Here is a 17,712-nt window from a genome sequence, read left to right as displayed (position 1 = left end):
TCATATCTAATACCTGGAGGTGCTATGCCAGCTAAACAATGGATTTTTTTCATGAGGTGTTGGTCTCAAACAACCAATAATGAGCCTACGTTCTCATTTAAGGCAACATCCACCTGCTTAGCATGATACCAAACAGGGCACACGTATTCTGCAGCCGAGTAACGCAGGTCCTTATTATTCGAGTTTGTGTTCTGCAGGCAGTGCTGGATAGTTTCCAAAGAATACTATTTTTTGCAGCTACCTTATGTTTTGTATTTATACAATGTCATTCATAAGTTGCACGGTCTAAAGTTACCCCCAAATATTTAGGTGGTGGATAATGATCGAAGTGAGTGCTCTCCCAAGTTATTTGTAGTTTCCTTGTTGCCTGTTTATTCTTTAAATGGAAAGCACAGACTTGGGTTTTTAGGGGATTAGGTTTCAACTGATTTTCACTATAGTACGGGCTAAGTTCAATCAGTGCTTCAGAGAGCTTTTGTTCTACACTCTCAAAATGATCTTCTTGAGTGGCAATGGCATGATCATCAGCATAGATAAAACTTTTTGTATCTTTGGGAAGAGGCTGGTCATTTGTATAAAAAAAAATCAGCTAAGCATCAGGACAAGAACAACTTTTCCCAATGCCTTGAGGGAGGCCATTCTTCTGAATCCTCCAACAACTACGTTGTCATTGAAATTCAACAAAAAAATCTTCGATTCTGAAGAAGGTATCTGACTAGCTAAGTTACCTTATAATCCTTTGTCATTTTGTACAGTTTACTTAACAAGATGTGGTGATTTACCATATCATAAGCAGTAGTTAAGTATGAAAACTACCCCTGTTATTTTCTAGTTTTCAAAACCATCCTCAATATATTGTGTTAGTTAAAGAACTTGTGACGTACAACTTTTCCCAGCTCGAAAGCCAGCTTGTTCAGGAATTAGGAGTGGATCAATTATCCTCATTAGTTTTTTGAGGGTCATTTGCTGGAGAATCTTATATAGAAGGCACAACAGAGAAATAGGTCTATAATTTTTGGGATCACTTGAATCTTTCCCTAGTTTGAGAACTGCAATAATTCTAGCTCTTCTCCAAACTTTGGGTATTTTGCAGGTATTAATACAATTGTCGAACAAATTCAGCATCCAGTCTTTGGTAGCGGGACCAAATTCCTTGATTTGATCAAAACAAACTTCATCCAGACCTGCTGCTTTTCCTTTCATACAAATTTAAATTGCCCTATTACTGTATTTGCCGGCGTATAAGACGCACTTTTTTTCTTCGAAAATAGTTCTGAAAAACAGGGTGCGTCTTATACGCCGATATTATTTTTTTATTACTTTCATTTCTGGAAATTTTCTCTGTTCCAAGTTATACAAATTCTTTCTTGCTTCCTTGCGGTGTTGTGAGTTATGTTGAAAGTTTATTTTTCACTTGGTTAGACTATCTTTATCCAAGTGTGAGCAAAACAAGTTTGTACCTGAAAATATCTTCAGAACTGGGGTAAGGTAGTACAACACCGGGAAACTCGTAGCAAAGGTGGACCAAGCTAACATCCCTCCTATCTCCGTATCTCCCATAATGCAAAACACATCTCCGTGCGGATATGTATAATGTCATGCATTAAGGGAAGGGTTACTACCCAGACTAGTTTCGACCTTTATTGAGGTCTCTTCATGGAAGCCAGGCCCAAGTGGAGATACCAAGCAGAAGCATTAGCAAGGTCATCTCTACCTATAGGAGTTGCCAAACAGTATGCCATCGTTTTATTAAATTACTCTGGATTTAGAGAAAGATGTTGAAAGTTTATTTTTCATTTGGTTAGACTATAATAAATTTAGTTTAATCCTTTATCCAAGTGTGAGCAAACAAAGTTTGTGCCTGAAAGTATCTTCAGGACTGGGATAAGGTAGTACAACACCGGGCAACTCATTGCAAAGGTGGAGCAAGCTAACATCACTCCTATCTCAGTATCTCCCATAATGCAAAACGCATCTCCTTGCAGATATGTATAATGTTATGCATTAAAGGGAAGGGCCACTACCCAGACTAGTTTCGACCTTCATTGAGGTCTCTTCAGTTGGAGCCTTTATCCAAGTGTGAGCAAACTTTGTTTGCTCACACTTGGATAAAGGATTAAACTAAATTTATTATAGTCTAACCAAGTGAAAAATAAACTTTCAACATCTTTCTCTAAATCCAGAGTAATTTAATAAAAAGGTGGCACCTTTTGGCAACTCCTATAGGTAAAGATGACCTTGATTTGCTTTTGCCTGGTATCTCCACTTCTGGGCGTGGCTCCCACTGAAGAGACCTCAATAAAGGTCGAAACTAGTCTGGGTAGTGGCCCCTCCCTTTAATGCATACTGAGATAGGAGTGATGTTAACTTGGTCCACCTTTGCTACGAGTTTCCTAGTGTTGTACTACCTTACCCCAGTCCTGAAGATATTTTCAGGTGCAAACTTTGTGTGCTCACACTTGGATAAAGGATTAAACTAAATTTATTATAAACGTTAGTTATGTATTCCAGTTACTGGAATACATTCTAGTATTCCAGTTATGGATAGATAACATTTGGTCTAGGCGCTTTGGCGGACTGTTGAAGAAGCCTGCCCTGCTACTATGGGATCAGTTTCGTTTTCACAGAACAGAAGATGTTAAAAATAAACTCAAGGAATTGTAAACTCAGTTAGCTGCAATTCCAGGAGGTCTAACTAGTCAGCTTCAACCTTTAGATGTCTGTATTAATAAACCATTTCAGGGATTTATGAAGGAGAAGTGGAACACTGCATCCAGAAGACTGCTGGATGCAGTCTTCAGATTTTGAGGTTACGCAATCAGGAAGAAGCCTAGCATTTCGCAAGTTTGTGGGTGGGTCAAAGCTTCATGGGATTCCGTGAAAACTGAGACAGTAGTTAAATCATTTAAGAAGTGTGGCATTAGTAATGCACTGGATGGTACAGGACAATTTGTTGTATGAGGACTCAGATTCCAATTTAGAAGAGGTTTCAAGTGTCTCTTCATTTAGCTCTGGAGATGAATTTCTGGGATTTGACGAGAAGATTAAAAGGTGGGTACTCTTTCCTAGTTAGATTAGGTATTTGTTGAAAGTAGACCTACTTATTACTTTATATTTGAAATGCTATAAATTCATTATAATATTCAGTTATAAAGTTTTTTCCTAAAAAATGTGTATACAAAAAAGGGGGTGTGTCTTATACGCTGGCAAATAATACAGTAAGTTAAGTTCTTCCATTGTAAAAGGTTTGGAGAAAATCTGTTTCTTTTCCATATTCCATCTGAAGTCCTGTCATTTGTGTTCAAACCAGATTTATAGGTTGGCCACTTTTAAGAAGATGGTATGCTATTTGATTGGCCGAGACATTAGAATTTGTCCAAGTTTTGTTTGGGTCATTGCTGAGGCGTCTAAGTAGCCTCCAAGTTTTTTGGCTACTCCTTCCTATATCTATTACATTCATTAACTTTATCCATTGTTCCTGTTTTGCTTCAGATATAGATGTAACAACCTGTTGTCTGCTTGCTATAGTTTCATCACTAAAAGGATCTCTTTCAAATAAGTTGCAGTATTCTATCAGTTAGCATTATCTTGTGAGTTAATCCCTGGAAATACTTTGTAGAGGCTTAAGTGCTGAGGACATTATGTTGGAGGTTTAATGGATTTTTTACAACACTCAAAAATAATTAAATTAGAATTTAATGCTGCCTATATTTCGTCCTAGTCACTAGGACATCTACGGGGATTACAAAAACAATTAATGTAACATGCACACAAAAACTTACAATACTAAGCCCAACCACATGGGTGACACTAAAGTCCTACCTAGGTGGAGCGCCCTCTGAGGGCGGTAGTAGGTGGCCTGGAATGTAAGGTGGGACCTCTGGTGATGAGTGTTTCCCAAATCTTCGGAAGCTTAATGCAACCGTATTTGTTAAGATTTGGTTGGTTTCTGAGAGCTGCTGCTGTTTCTAAGAAAAGTCTCTCTTTCTTGAATTTGCTGTGGTGGAGCATGGTGGTTTTCTTCCATGATACTCTGTGGGTGGTGTCCAAAACATGGTCAGCCAAGCCTGAATGGCCATAGTTGTGTTTAACATGTACGACTTGTGTTCCTCCAGGCGGATGGATGCTGATCTGCCTGTCCAAAGTACGCAAGCTTACAGGAACAGGGTACTTTGTAAACTCCAGGCAGAGAGAGAGAGAGGAGGGAGCTGATCTTTCGTAGAACGGATAAGGGTAGCAAGTTTGCGGTAGGGCTTATATGTTGTGTGTAGGTTATACTTTTTTAGTATCTTGGCTATTTTTTCCGAGGTGCCTCGGATGTAGGGTATGGTGATGGCATTTTTAAATTCTTGTTGACGAGAGGGACGGGGAATGGGGGAGGAATTGATTATTTTTTTGATACTGTGTTTGCTGTAGCCATTGGAGAGGAAAGTTCTGTGTATGTGGTTAAGCCCAGTAGTGAGGGCAGTTCCACTGGAACAAAGATTGTGGGCTCTCTTGGTAAGGGTTTTAATGATGCCATATTGTTGTGAGGGGTGGTGGTGGAAGAGTTTGTGAATGTATCTGCCTGTGTGTGTGGGTTTTCTGTATACAGTGAAGGCAAGTGTATCATTAGGCAGGCGCGTGACTAAGGTGTCTAGGAAGGGTAAACAATTGTTCTTTTCCTTTTCCATAGTAAACTGGATTCTTGGATGTAGGCTATTGAGATGACCGAGGAAGGAGTCTAACGTGTCTGGGCCATGAGGCCAAATGGAGAACACATCATCTACATATCTTAGCCAGATAGAAGGTTTGAGTGGGGCTGAGTCTATGGCTCGTTTTTCGAAATCTTCCATATAGAAATTGGCAAGGGGGGGGAGAGGGGGGAACCCATGGCGGTTCCTTCTATCTGCTTGTAGATTTTGTTATTCCAAGAGAAATACCCAGAGTTGATGGCAAAGGAAAAGAGATCTAAGATGTCAGAGGGGAAAACGTTTTCTAAGAGAGATAAAGTGTCAGTTAAGGGAATATTGGTAAACAAAGAGGAGATATCAAAGCTTACTAATATGTCTGTATTGTTCAAGGTTAAATTTTCTGTGAGGGCTTTAAAGTGGGCTGAGTTTTTTATATAGGAAGCTGAATTTCCGGTGAGGGGGGACAGAGAGTTGGCCAGCTGTTTAGACAGTCTGTAACAAGGTGCATTGGTGGCATCTACTATAGGTCTGAGTGGGGAATTGGGTTTGTGGATTTTTGGTAAACCGTATATTCGGGGGGGACGGGAGCGGAAAGGTTTAAGTTTTTTCGTGACGTCAGGGGGCCAGGAGGTTACTTTTTTAAGTAAGATTTTTAATTTCTTAACTTGTGTTTTTGTGGGGTCGTGTTCTAGCGGGATGTAGGTAGCGCGATCGCGGAGGATAATGTTCATTTTTCGCTTGTATTCGCTGGTATTAAGAACAACTGTGGCATTACCCTTATCCGCTCTGGTGATGACGATACTGTTTTCTTTGCGTAGTTTCTGGAGAGCCATGCGTTGGGCATAAGATAAGTTACTTTTAGGAGGCGAAGAGTGAGCGAGGATGTTGGCTACCTCCGACGGTAAGCGACCGATCCCCCGTTCGACGTTAACCATTACATCGAGCACCGGCACTTCTTTCGGGGCGACGGCAAAATTACGGCCGAGGCCAAGGGCGCTGATGGCATCCTCGTTGAGCCTTTTGGAAGAGAGGTTTATTACTGTCTGGAGTGGTTGAATTTGTGGTTGTGGTTTGTCTTTAACCAGGTTGCTGTATTTCTTGACGTGTTTGTTTTTTATTTTTTGAAATTCTCTCTGTGCGGAAGTTTCCGAAATGTCAGAGAGAATCGACCAAAGTTCAGGGTTAAGAACGGTGGAGAGCTCTGACTGTAAGGAGCCAATGGCGGCGTTCGTCACTGCGAGGGCGGCACAAGTAGAGGCGATTTGTTCGCGTAGTAATGCTAGTCTGGCACGTTTATATATATGGAGTGCTTTTTTGGAATGGAAATTGGTCTTCGTTTTAACACATTTCGGTATCACTCTTGTATCCCGACATCTTTTTAAAAAGGTCAGCCTATTTAATTGTCTAGATAGTCGTAGTTTTGACTTACCGTATTGCTTGGATTTATGTGCTAAATCTTCTCCATGGATGATTAGAATTCTTGTGTAGAGGCTTAAGTGCTGTGAGGACATTATGTTGGAGGTTTAATGGATTTTTTAACACTCAAAAAGAATTAAATTAGAATTTAATGCTTCCTATATTTCGTCCTAGTCACTAGGACATCTACGGGGATTACACAAACAATTAATGTAACATGCACACAAAAACTTACAATACCAAGCCCAACCACATGGGCTAGGTGGAGCGCTCTCTAAGGGCGGTAGTCGGTGGCCTGGAATGTAAGGTGGGACCTCTGGTGATGAGTGTTTCCCAAATCTTCGGAAGCCCTGGAAATAGTTAATTCTACATCCTCTTGGAATGGTTTCTCGAGAGCATATCTGAACGGTTTCAATGAATTGTTCACATGCCTCTGGAACTAGGTTAATGTTCTTGATTTTCTTATCTAATAGGTTGGAAAAAAATTTCCCAGTTTGCCTTTTTAAAATTATATCTTCATCTAAAGCAAACAATTTGTGGTTGAATTGCTGCTAGTAGCTGACACATTATAGATCGATGTTGTGAATTTGGAATAGGAATATAAACAGCTTTTATGCACTGGTGGGCTACCCTCTCACTTGCAAAGATGAGATCTGGATTATAGCCCTGCTTCCATCTTCTGCTGTAAAAGGAAGGAGGATATTTACTATTGTGGATAAGGGATAGCCAGTATGATTCAGTCCCATTCCAACACAGCCTCTCTATTTGTATCATTTCGTGGGTAACCCAGATACTACTGTGGCAATTAAAGTCACCAATACAGAAAGACACTTTTTGCCTGTTAAGACTGGCAGGAGGTTTAAAGGAGAAAGCTACATTTGGGGAATTGTAGATGGAATAGATGACAGAATTACTCAATTCTGTGGCGATTATTTCTATGTCATTCTCCTCTGTAATAGATATTGCAAGGATCTGAAGGTCTGGTCTAATAAAAATGGCTCTACCATATTTGCTATGGGGATGTTCCACTGCCAATTTCATTCATGGAATTTTCGGACATTGTTGATTTATATCTCTGTGTGTTTCCTGTATACACAGAATATCACAATTTAGTTCTTGACAAAATTTATGCAAGAGTTCTTTTTTATGTATTAATAGACCCTCTATATTCACAGAAATGATCGTCATTTTAGGCTCTAATAAAATCTTGTCCCATCTTCTGAGAGTCATTTTAAATAAATTACATTAGAAGCTCTAGGCACAATAAATGGGTAAAAGTTGCTTCTGGAGCAGAAGGATCAGTCGTTGTTATCACCATTGCCCAGGGGATGCCCAAATGCATAAATCACACATTCTACTAGGAGGCACCTTCCATGTAACCCCTATGTTAATACCACATGATGTTTACATTATTACTAACCTCTTATCGACAATTTGCCTTGAAATAAGTCTGCCACCTGTCAGGACTCCAACATTGTCAGATCTCACATTTAGTTAGGAGTATCTTCTAGGATACTCCTGAAATGGACCCTAAATTTAACCCAAAACAGATATTTTGTAAGAAATATGCAGAACAAAAAGAATCATCCTCCCCTCTCCCACCCAAGGAAATGAAAGTATATGAGTTTTCAAAAATATGTCACTAAATCATTTGTACTTCCATAATGACTCAATGAATGTGTATACTTATAACTTAGAATTGGAATGAAAATGACCCTGTACAGCAAAAAACTTCCTACACCCAACAGATACACCATACTGCAACATATTCAGTTGGAATTTTAGCAGGCTGCCAAACTTCTTGAAAATACAAATGCTTCTCAGAATAAAGGAGCTCTGTATTCATAAAATAAAATCAACCCTGTTTTTTTTTTTTTTTTAAAGACATGCAGTTATTCAAGAAATTTCAATCAAGAAGAAATTATGATAGACAATAGTGATCTTGTTTCTGCCTTGGAGATGGTATCAGAAAATAATTGTATATTAGTGTATAATTTCTCCTATAGGAAAACAAAGCTAGTAAAAAATATGGTAGCAATATTGTAACACTGAATCATAAAAACAAAATGAAAAAAATAAAGGAAGAATTTTAAAAATTATGAGAAACCAAAAATTTTTAAATCTAACTTAAGAAAATATTACTTGCTAATGCAATGAAGAAATTCAAAGTTAAAACTTTGAATTTCTTCATTGTAAAACTGACTACCTTTATACAAAATACAGGTTTAAAGAAAAGACCGGCATATTTACCCAACAGTTTAGGTTATTAATAAGAAATCTGGCAAACCAAAATCTCAAATACACATCTTGGTCAATACATCATGCAGTCTTTTCATAAATTGTTGGAACCAGAACCACAAAAAAAAAAAAAAAAAAAAAAAAAAAAAAAAAAAAAAAAAAATACAAGTAATACAAAGAAAAGATACAAATATTGAATATCATGGCAAGCATACACTTTAGCTAGAATGAAATCAATATCGATATAGAAGATACAAATTTATTAGTTTTCTTTTTCTAGTGGGCAGGCAGGCAAATCAGTTAAAAGTAGATGGTATTATTAATGCAGAATCCAGCTATCTGTTCATGCTTTTATGGAAAGCAACCTCATATATGAAATTTTTAGCTTTGATAAACAAACTGCATTTCCTCTTACATAATAAGAAAAATCCCACTTCACTATCTTTCCTATCTAGAAAACTTTCTGGGATACTAAGGCAAACGAGTTCCATGGTTTGTGTTTCCAGTTTGAAATTTACCTACATCTCTACTTGAAAAGCTGTCACTCAAGTTTATCTTTATGCTACATTATAACTATTCCTTTCTTGATCACTACTGCCCAAATATATCATCACTGTTATTTAGAAGTATCTCATCTATTGTTGTCTTCATCTCATTAATACCAATTATATCAATGGCATTTCTTTAATTCCTCTGCTAGCTTCCTTTTTTTTTTTTTTCCCCTAGTGATGCTTCTAATGCCAATAATATACTTTTGAATTCTGTTGAGTTTGTTCCAGTGGATGACTTTTCACCCTTCATGTTGCTTTCTTGACGAAAACAGCAGGAACTTTGTTCAACCAAGTATGACCCCTCTGCATGACATATGATCTACCACCAAATTTCTGAGCATGTTTTAAAACCAATACTGAATTCCTAGTACATTGTTTACTCAATACCCAGGTGAGCTTAGTAATAGGGTGTATCATGATGTGAAAATGAGAATGGGATGCATAATCAATTCTTCACATTCCTTGCATGCCTGATGTCTCCTTCTGTGCATCTAGCTTGGATTCTTTAACAAGATAATTTTATTAATTTGAAAGAAAATTTATGAAAACTGGCAGAACAAAGGAAACTCACTGCATTTTCAATGGAAAATGCTATAAAACAAATAAAATTTCAATATGTAGGCACACCATTTTTAGTGAAGATTGTAAATTAAATATTGAAGCTGATAACTGAATAAACCAAATACTAAGAAGGAAAATAAGAAATAAGAGAAATTAGCCAAAACCTACTGATGTAGCAGCATAAAAGATAATCTTTAAACTGGTTTTAACTTGCACAGATGAAAAGATTAAACAGATGACATCCATGGCAGAATCATATTAAAAAAATAGATATCAAAAAGGCACTTTTTTTAAATTAAATTTCATACAGTGAAACCTGTGGGGTATCTATAACAATAGAATAACAAGTATGCCACAGTAAGTGATTTTTTTATTATGTAAACATTTTGTCGTATGTATCATAAGACATCATCAGTACAGCTAACAAACAATGATAGGTATTTAATTCAAAAAGCAGTAGTGTATACATGCTTAAATTGGAATCCCACCATGTATACACTTCATTGTTCATGGATTAAAAACTACTGGGCTGAAATAAAAATTACTTAAACTAAATTAAAATATAACAGATAAATTATTGAATACAACTGAGGATAACAATTTCCCAAATTTTTGGAATAGAGACATTAATTTCGATTAAGATTAGATCTATGAAGTAAGGCTTCAGCACTTTCTTTATATATACATTAATGTTTATATGTGGATCTATGTAACTTTGCATTTTGCCATTGGATCTTGTAGTTAGCATTTTTGATTCCAAGTTGTGAAATGCCACATTTGTGAGGTTTGACAATGCAGGTTGGGACTTGATGTTCAGAGATACATTTATTTACAGATCTTCCTGTTTGTTATTAGTAAGACAAGCTACATAAACATGGTACTTGGTATATGCTAAGGTAGCATCAGTGATCAGAGTTTGTCTTTTGGAGAAAGTAGCAAGTTCAGCATTTGGTTGATGGGTTTGTGGGTGACAATGAGTTGATATTTTCTCATAATTTTTGCCACATGTTCAGAGATGCCTTTAATATGTGTTATAGGAGTCCTGTGGGTTTCTTCTTGTCTGGGTTGATTTGTAAAAGAGTGATTAATTATTTTTTGGGTTGTCATTGGATTATATCCATTTAGTAAGGCTTCTGTTTCTTTGATAATTTCCAATTTTTATTTTAGGGATTCTTCAGAAGAACTAATCTTGTGTGCTTGCTCTGGATACTAAAGATTTTATGATGCCAAATTTTTGAGATGGATGGTGAACTGATGTATTATGGATATAAAGACCTGAAAAAGTACATTTTAGGTAGACTGAAGTGGAAATGGATCCATACTGTTTGCACTGGATGTGTACATCAAGAAAACAAATAACTTTTGATGATTCTTTTTCTAGTGTGAACTTGATACAAGGATGCAGGGTGTTAACTTTTTGTAGAAATGAGTAGAGTTCACATTCTGTGCGACTCCAAACTGCAAAGCAATCATCGACGTAACATAGCCACATTGTTGGTTTTGGGCCAAGAGCGAAAAATTCTATCTTCTAGGTTTCAAGAAAACAGTTGACTAAGTTAGATGATAAGGGTGAGCCCATTTCTGTTGTTTATATATTTTATCTTTCCATGTGAAGTAACTTGATGATTGCAAATTTGTGATTTGCAGATGTGATAAACTAATTCCCACTTTTGCTAAGTTAAAGGAAGTCATTAAGTCACCAGGTGCTCATGCAATTTATCAAAAAGCTAGCCATTTCTTGTTGCCAAATCAGTTGTGGTGGTTTTTCCCTTCCAGTCATTTCCAACCCTAGGTGACTTTGTATTCACTGCCCACAAAGTGTTCTTGGTGAGATTTTTTTATGGGATAGTTCCCTATTGCTTTCCCCAATCTTATCCAGGCTCGGCATATGGCTGGGATGTATTCACAACTGTAATCCATGTGTGTTCATGGGGGCGGTTTGCCTGTTCTGGGGGACGAAAAACCTGAGTTTCCAGGTGAAAAAACCCTTGCATCCATATGAGACTGGCTAATTCACCTTTTATCGAAAGAAACCAGATAAATGTTCCTCACGTCACTGACAGGAATCGAACCCAGGTCTTCCTGACCAAAGGGCTTTGTCTATACTGACTGAGCTATGGAGACTCAGATAAATCAGTTACGAGTTTCAAAAAAGGAACTAGCATTAATCATCATAAAAACAATTTTATGAGCACCTGTTGATTTAATTACTTACTTTAACTTAGCAAAAGTGGGAATTAATTCATTGCACCTGCATTTCTTTAAAAATGACATTCTGGCATGCAGCTGATCCTGTTTTAATTTGGGATTTAGCCAACCAAATTTCATTTTTATTGGCTTAAACAACAATGTAAAATGACAGTATAACATGACAGAAATTCATGCCCGCTGGGGCATCACTGGGTTAAACAAGGCTCCATTATTATGTTTTAGTGAATTCAGGGCTTTTAATTCTGTTGGAGGAATATTCAATTCTGATGGTTGGGCATCATAGATCACTTTGGCTATTTCAAAATGTAGTCTATTAGCTTCAAAACTAGACAGATGACTAGTGCTCTTTTCAATGTTGTATATAAAATCTAGATATAGAATACGTTTGAGTGAAATCACAAACCTCTGACCCCATGCTAGTACATTCAGCTCATCAACAGTTAGAGGCTGGCAAGATAAGTCAACATCTCATTTATCAGCAGATAATTTAGTTGTATTTTTCTTAGATCGTTCTAGCAATGTTATGTATTTTTTTTAATCGAGATTTATGATACTTTTTTCAAATGCATTAGTGTCTGCATTTTTTGAAATATTAATAACCATGTGTAACAAGTCTTGATTTAATGTATTTGACAGATCAGCTTCCAGTTCTGTTGTTTTTCCCCCCATAGACGGATTCCAATTCCTATTGTTGTTCATTAGTTATACTGATGATGTCTTATGATACATAAAATGAAATATTTACATAATAAAAAAGTTATTTAACGTGTCATACATGCTATTCTATAGTGATGGATACCCCACAGGTTTCACTATATAAAAATCTTATTCCTTCATAGGGAGTGGACAGCACAGATGAGCAACTTATTAGGAAAGCTTCAACTGAAACGGTAAGCTGTGTGCCAGAATCTCATTGTTAAAGAAGTGCAGATGCAATACTAGTTTCCACTTTTGCTAAGTTAAAGGAAGTCATTAAATCACCAGGTGCTCATAAAATTCTTTCTATGATGTTTAATGCCAGTTCCTGTTTTTAAACTCAATTGATTTAGCAATAAGAAATAGCTTTTTGATGAATTGTATGAGAGCCTGGCAATTTAATGACTTCCTTTAACTTAGCAAAAGTGGGAATTAGTTTATCGCATCTGCAATCATCAGGTTACTTCACATGGAAAGATAAAATACATAAACAACAGGAAGGAACAGGAATGGGCTCATTCTTATCACCTATCTTAGCCAACTGTTTTCTTGAACACTTAGAACATAGAATTTTTCACTCTTGACTCAAACCAACAATGTGGCTATGCCACGTCGATGACTACTTTGCAGTTTAGAGTCACACATAATGTGAACTCTACTTGTTTCTACAAAAAAATTAACACCCTGCATCCTCATATGAAGTTCACACTAGAAAAGGAATCATCAAAAAGTATTTCCTTTCTTGATGTACACATCCAGCGCAAACAAGATGGATCAATTTCCACTTCTGTCTATCTAAAAGCTACTTTTTCAGGTCATTATATCCATAATACATCAGTTCACCATCCATCTCAAAAATTTCGTATCATAAAATCTTTAGTATCCAGAGCACACAAGATTAGTTCTTCTGAAGAATCCCTAAAACAAGAATTAGAAATTATCAAAGAAACCTTACTAAATGAATATAATCCAATAACCCAAAAAATAATTAATCACTCTCTTACAAATCAACCCAGACAAGAAGAAACCCACAGGACTCCTATAACACATATTAAAGGCACCTCTGAACATGTGGCAAAATTATGAGAAAATATCAACTCATTGGTACCTACAAATCAATCAACCAAATTCTCAACTTACTATCTTCTCCAAAAGACAAACTCTGATCAATGATGCTACCTAGCATATACCAAGTAATGTGTTTGTGTAACTTGTCTTACTAATAACAAACAGGAAGATGTATAAATAAACATATCTCTGAACATCAAAACCAAAACTGCATTATCACACCTCACATATGTGGCACTGCACAGCTTGGAATCGAAAATGCTAACCACAGGATCCAATGGCAAAATGCCAAGTTATTACATAGATCCACATATAAACGTGAACGTATATATAAAGAAAGTGTTGAAACCTTACTTCATAGACCTAATCTAAATTGAAATGACTATCTCCCTATTCCAAAAGTTTGGAAAATTATCATCATCAATTGTATTCAATAATTTATCTGCTATATTTTAAATTAATTTTAGCCCAGTAGTTTTTAATCCATGAACACACGTCTGTATACGTAGAGGGATTCCAATTTAAGCATGAGCGCTACTGTTATTCTGAATTCAATTCCTATTGTTGTTTGATAATTGTACTAATAATGTCTTATGATACATAAGACAAAATGTTTACATAATAAAAATTACTTACTGTGGCATGCATGTTATTCTATAGTTAGAAATGCACTTAAACTTAACATCATTACCATTCAAGAATGTGTAATTAAAGTAATTAAAACTAATCTAAGGTGGTAAAGTTATACAGAATAGGTGAGAAAAAATTAGCAAACCAGGAGATTAGGGTAAAAGAGACAGAGAGAAACACCAAGATCTAGATGGACTGAAAGAATTCAGAGTTCACTTTAGAAGAACTACATGTAAGTATTGGAGACATGATAAATAACTGATCACTATGCATACAAAGTTGTGATAACTACATTTTCAGCTTTGCTCCACTGATTATTCTACATATACGAGGGTGGTCTGAAAAGTTCTTGCCGTCAACCATACATAGCAACACTATCGGCAAGATTTCTTTTTCTAAGTTGGTACATCTGTCATAAGAATCCATGTGAAAATGCAAGTCATTCTATCAAGTAGTTTGTTTTATACAGCTGTCTGAAGCAAAAGTGTTGCCTGTATCCCTTGAAATGAATAAAATTGAGCATTGTACGGTTATAAAATTCTTTGTAAAAGAAGATTTAACGCCAAAAGAAATTCATTCAAATTTCATAAAAGTTTATGGGCACTCTTCTCCTTCGTTTTCGACAATTAAGAAATGGGCTGCTGAGTTTAAATGTGGCTGTACCAGCCTTGAAGACGATTAACATGAAGGACGTCCAAAAGAAATCATTGATCAAGTGCACAATATGGTATTGGATGACCAGCAAGTCAAAGTGTGTGAAACTGCTGAGACTATAGAACATGTAGGATATATTCTGCATGAAGTATCGCAAATGAAAAAGCTTTGTGCAAGATGGGTGCTGCACTTGCTCACAGCAGATCAAAAATGCACTCGCATGAAAATCTCTGAACAGTGCTTGGAGAGTTTTAACAAGAAAAAAACTAATTTTGTGCGTCGATTTATTACTATGGATGCGACTTGGATTCACCATTACACACCAAAATCCAAACAACAGTCAAAACAGTGGGCAATTTTGTTTATTAATTGTCTTGAAAAGGGTAAAACAATAACCAGGGAATATTATTCCGATCTTTTAACCAGACTAGATGAAAAAATTCGTGAGAAAAGACCCATTTGCAGAAGAAAAAAAATCATCTTTCATCAGGACAATGCACCTGTCCACAAAGGTGTTTTGGCAATGGGAAAATTAGGTGATCTGTACTATGAATTGTTGGAACATCCATCTTATTCCCCAGATTTAGCTCCTTCTCACTTCTATCTTTTCCCAAAACTAAAACTCTTCCTCACTGGTCAGCATTTTTTTTTGAATCATGAGGTGCAGCTGTGGAAGGGTATTTTGCAGATCTTACTGAGAACCACTACAGGGATGGGATAACGGCATTGGGACATCACAGAAATAAACATATTGGTCTTAAGGGAGATTATCTTGCAAAAAAAAGAATAATTTTGAAATTATAAATTCGTTTTTTCATTGTTAGGCAGAGAACTTTTCAGATCGCCCTCATAGCTAAAAAATAAATATAGCTTCTCTACACATACCAACTTACAGAATACAAGTAATTCAAAATACAACCATTTTGAATAATTAAGGCAAACTAAAAAAGTTAGAGTGCACCAGTATTATTCCTCTTTTACATTACCTTATTATTATCCATTACTACTTTCTGAAATGTTGCAGATGTGATCTCCTGAATACAAATAGTGTTGGCACTCCGTGATGTATCACAGTCAAGATGGTACCTTACTGAAGTACGAAGATGGCGGTCAAGTCCACCTGCTGTGTAATTCTTGATGAAGTTGACTAATGAGGGAAAAAAGTATTGGCTACTTCAAGTTCTAAATCTGCAAGCCTCAAGTATTAGCTATAATTTGAGAAATATTAGCGTATGCAAATAATTTCAAATTCTGGAGTATCCTATTTCAGGATACTACAGAATTTGATACCTAATAATACTAACTGTTATTAGTGAACCCCTGGCATTAAATGCTAAAATGTATATTATAAGTTTCCATTCTTTTGTGGTTGGGATTATCATATGATTCCTTAATGCCTTCTTGTCAAAAGTAAATTATCATTCGAGTCCTGAATGACAGGATATACTGATGAGTGTATAAATGTTAAAGACATTATAATTACTATGAATGTATGAAACTAGGTCATTAATTAATAAAATTTATTTACTTTCTTATGTGGCTGTTTGCTAGTATTAATTTAAAAATATAGATACTACAAGCTACGGGAATATAACCTCCTTAATTATAATTAGTTTCCAGTAATTACTGAAAGATTAAAATTAAGAAAAGTCCTGTGGCAAATAAAGTACATTTAAGATTTTGGTCTGATTTACTACAGTCTGCATATCAACTTCAGGTACACTGATGTCCAAAACATAAGGATGAACACTATTTCTGAAAGGTACAACTGCAAATCAGCTTGTGGCAATTTGTATAACTGATGATTTCAAGTAGAAAGCAAGTACACATTAAAATTTCAAGCTGTGCACAAAGAAGTCACGTGGTAGCACTCCACAGGATAAAAGGCTGTGTTAAGCGAATTGCATTTGAAGTAAGCTCTTTTCATGAAGGAATAAATTTGAGAGCTTAGATGTCTTGTAATATCTCAAAGACTTCATCTAGATGATTACATGCAGGGAAGAATTATTGAAAAGCTTGCAGAAGGCTGTAGAATTATTGATATTCTACTGAGGATATTAAATGAATTGAGTGGCAAGCACTCTCTCTGTCTCCCAGATCTCGTTTGGGGTGCAATAGGGAGATGCTCAAAATTCCCTTCCAGAAAACTAATAAGGCCTTATCCTTGCTCTACAGGAGGAGAGGGCCAGTTTGCCTCAAGAACTCCTGAATCACTTGGTGCTAAGCATGGTACGACATTGTGAGAGCTACATTGCAGTTCAGGGAGAGCATATTCCATACTAAAAATGTCTCTCCAGATAGTTTTCTCTAGGTACTGTACATTAATTCCTTAACTATGTACTTAAGAAATTTGTAATGTTTGCCAAAAACTTATTGCAATTTAATTTGATTTAATTTAATATAATTTATTAGTATGATGGCAATAAATTTATGTCCACAATCACAAAAAATTTTTCATATGCAGGTAAAAATATAATTCACTCTTAGCTTTTAGACACCAGTATATATAATAGCTGGTGAAAGATTTTGGACATTACAGTAATACCTTGCATAGCCTGGTTAATAAGTTCCAAATTATTTCTGTGCTATACAAAACCATATGGTTTAAAACATTATTATAATGTGTTATAGTGTAATGCATTCTTCTTCTTGAGTTTTCTGCAATTGAGCAGGTTCTTCTCTTAGAAGCAAAAACTTTCCTTCCACTCTCTTCTGTTCTGAGCCTTCTCTTTCAAGGTTGTGTACCTGTCTCCATGTCATCTAGCATTGTTTTCCTTACTCTTCCTCTGGGTCTTTTTCCGTCTATTTTTCCTTCGATGGCATCTTTGATGATTCCATTCCCTCTCAGAATATATCCGATCCAGTTTCCCTTTCTTCTTTTTATCCTCCCTAGCAGACTTCTTTTTTCTTCTACTTTTTTTAAGACCCCTTCATTAGTTATTTTATTTTATCTGTACATTTGATTTTTTCCATCCTTCTCCAAATCCACATTTCAAAGCTTTTCAAAATCTTAA

At 36.1% G+C, this 17,712-nt stretch overlaps 1 protein-coding gene across 1 annotated transcript in view; it reads right to left on the bottom strand.

Moving 5' to 3' along the window:
- Positions 1-17,712, bottom strand: part of LOC150097320 (thioredoxin domain-containing protein 11) — a 243,433-nt gene that overhangs the window by 56,473 nt on the left and 169,248 nt on the right. The window contains exon 10 of the mRNA XM_090407348.1: positions 15,685-15,845. Within this exon, the coding sequence (XP_090263474.1) occupies positions 15,685-15,845 (161 nt within the window). The remainder of the gene's footprint in view (positions 1-15,684; positions 15,846-17,712) is intronic.

Source organism: Typopeltis vanoorti, chromosome 17 (assembly GCF_054136105.1).
Source record: "Typopeltis vanoorti isolate ZY-2024b chromosome 17, IOZ_Tvanoo_1.0, whole genome shotgun sequence".
Classification (NCBI taxonomy): Eukaryota; Metazoa; Arthropoda; class Arachnida; order Uropygi; family Thelyphonidae; genus Typopeltis; species Typopeltis vanoorti.
The sequence above is the reverse complement of the archived record's forward strand: the minus strand, read 5'-3'. Positions and strand labels throughout refer to the sequence as shown.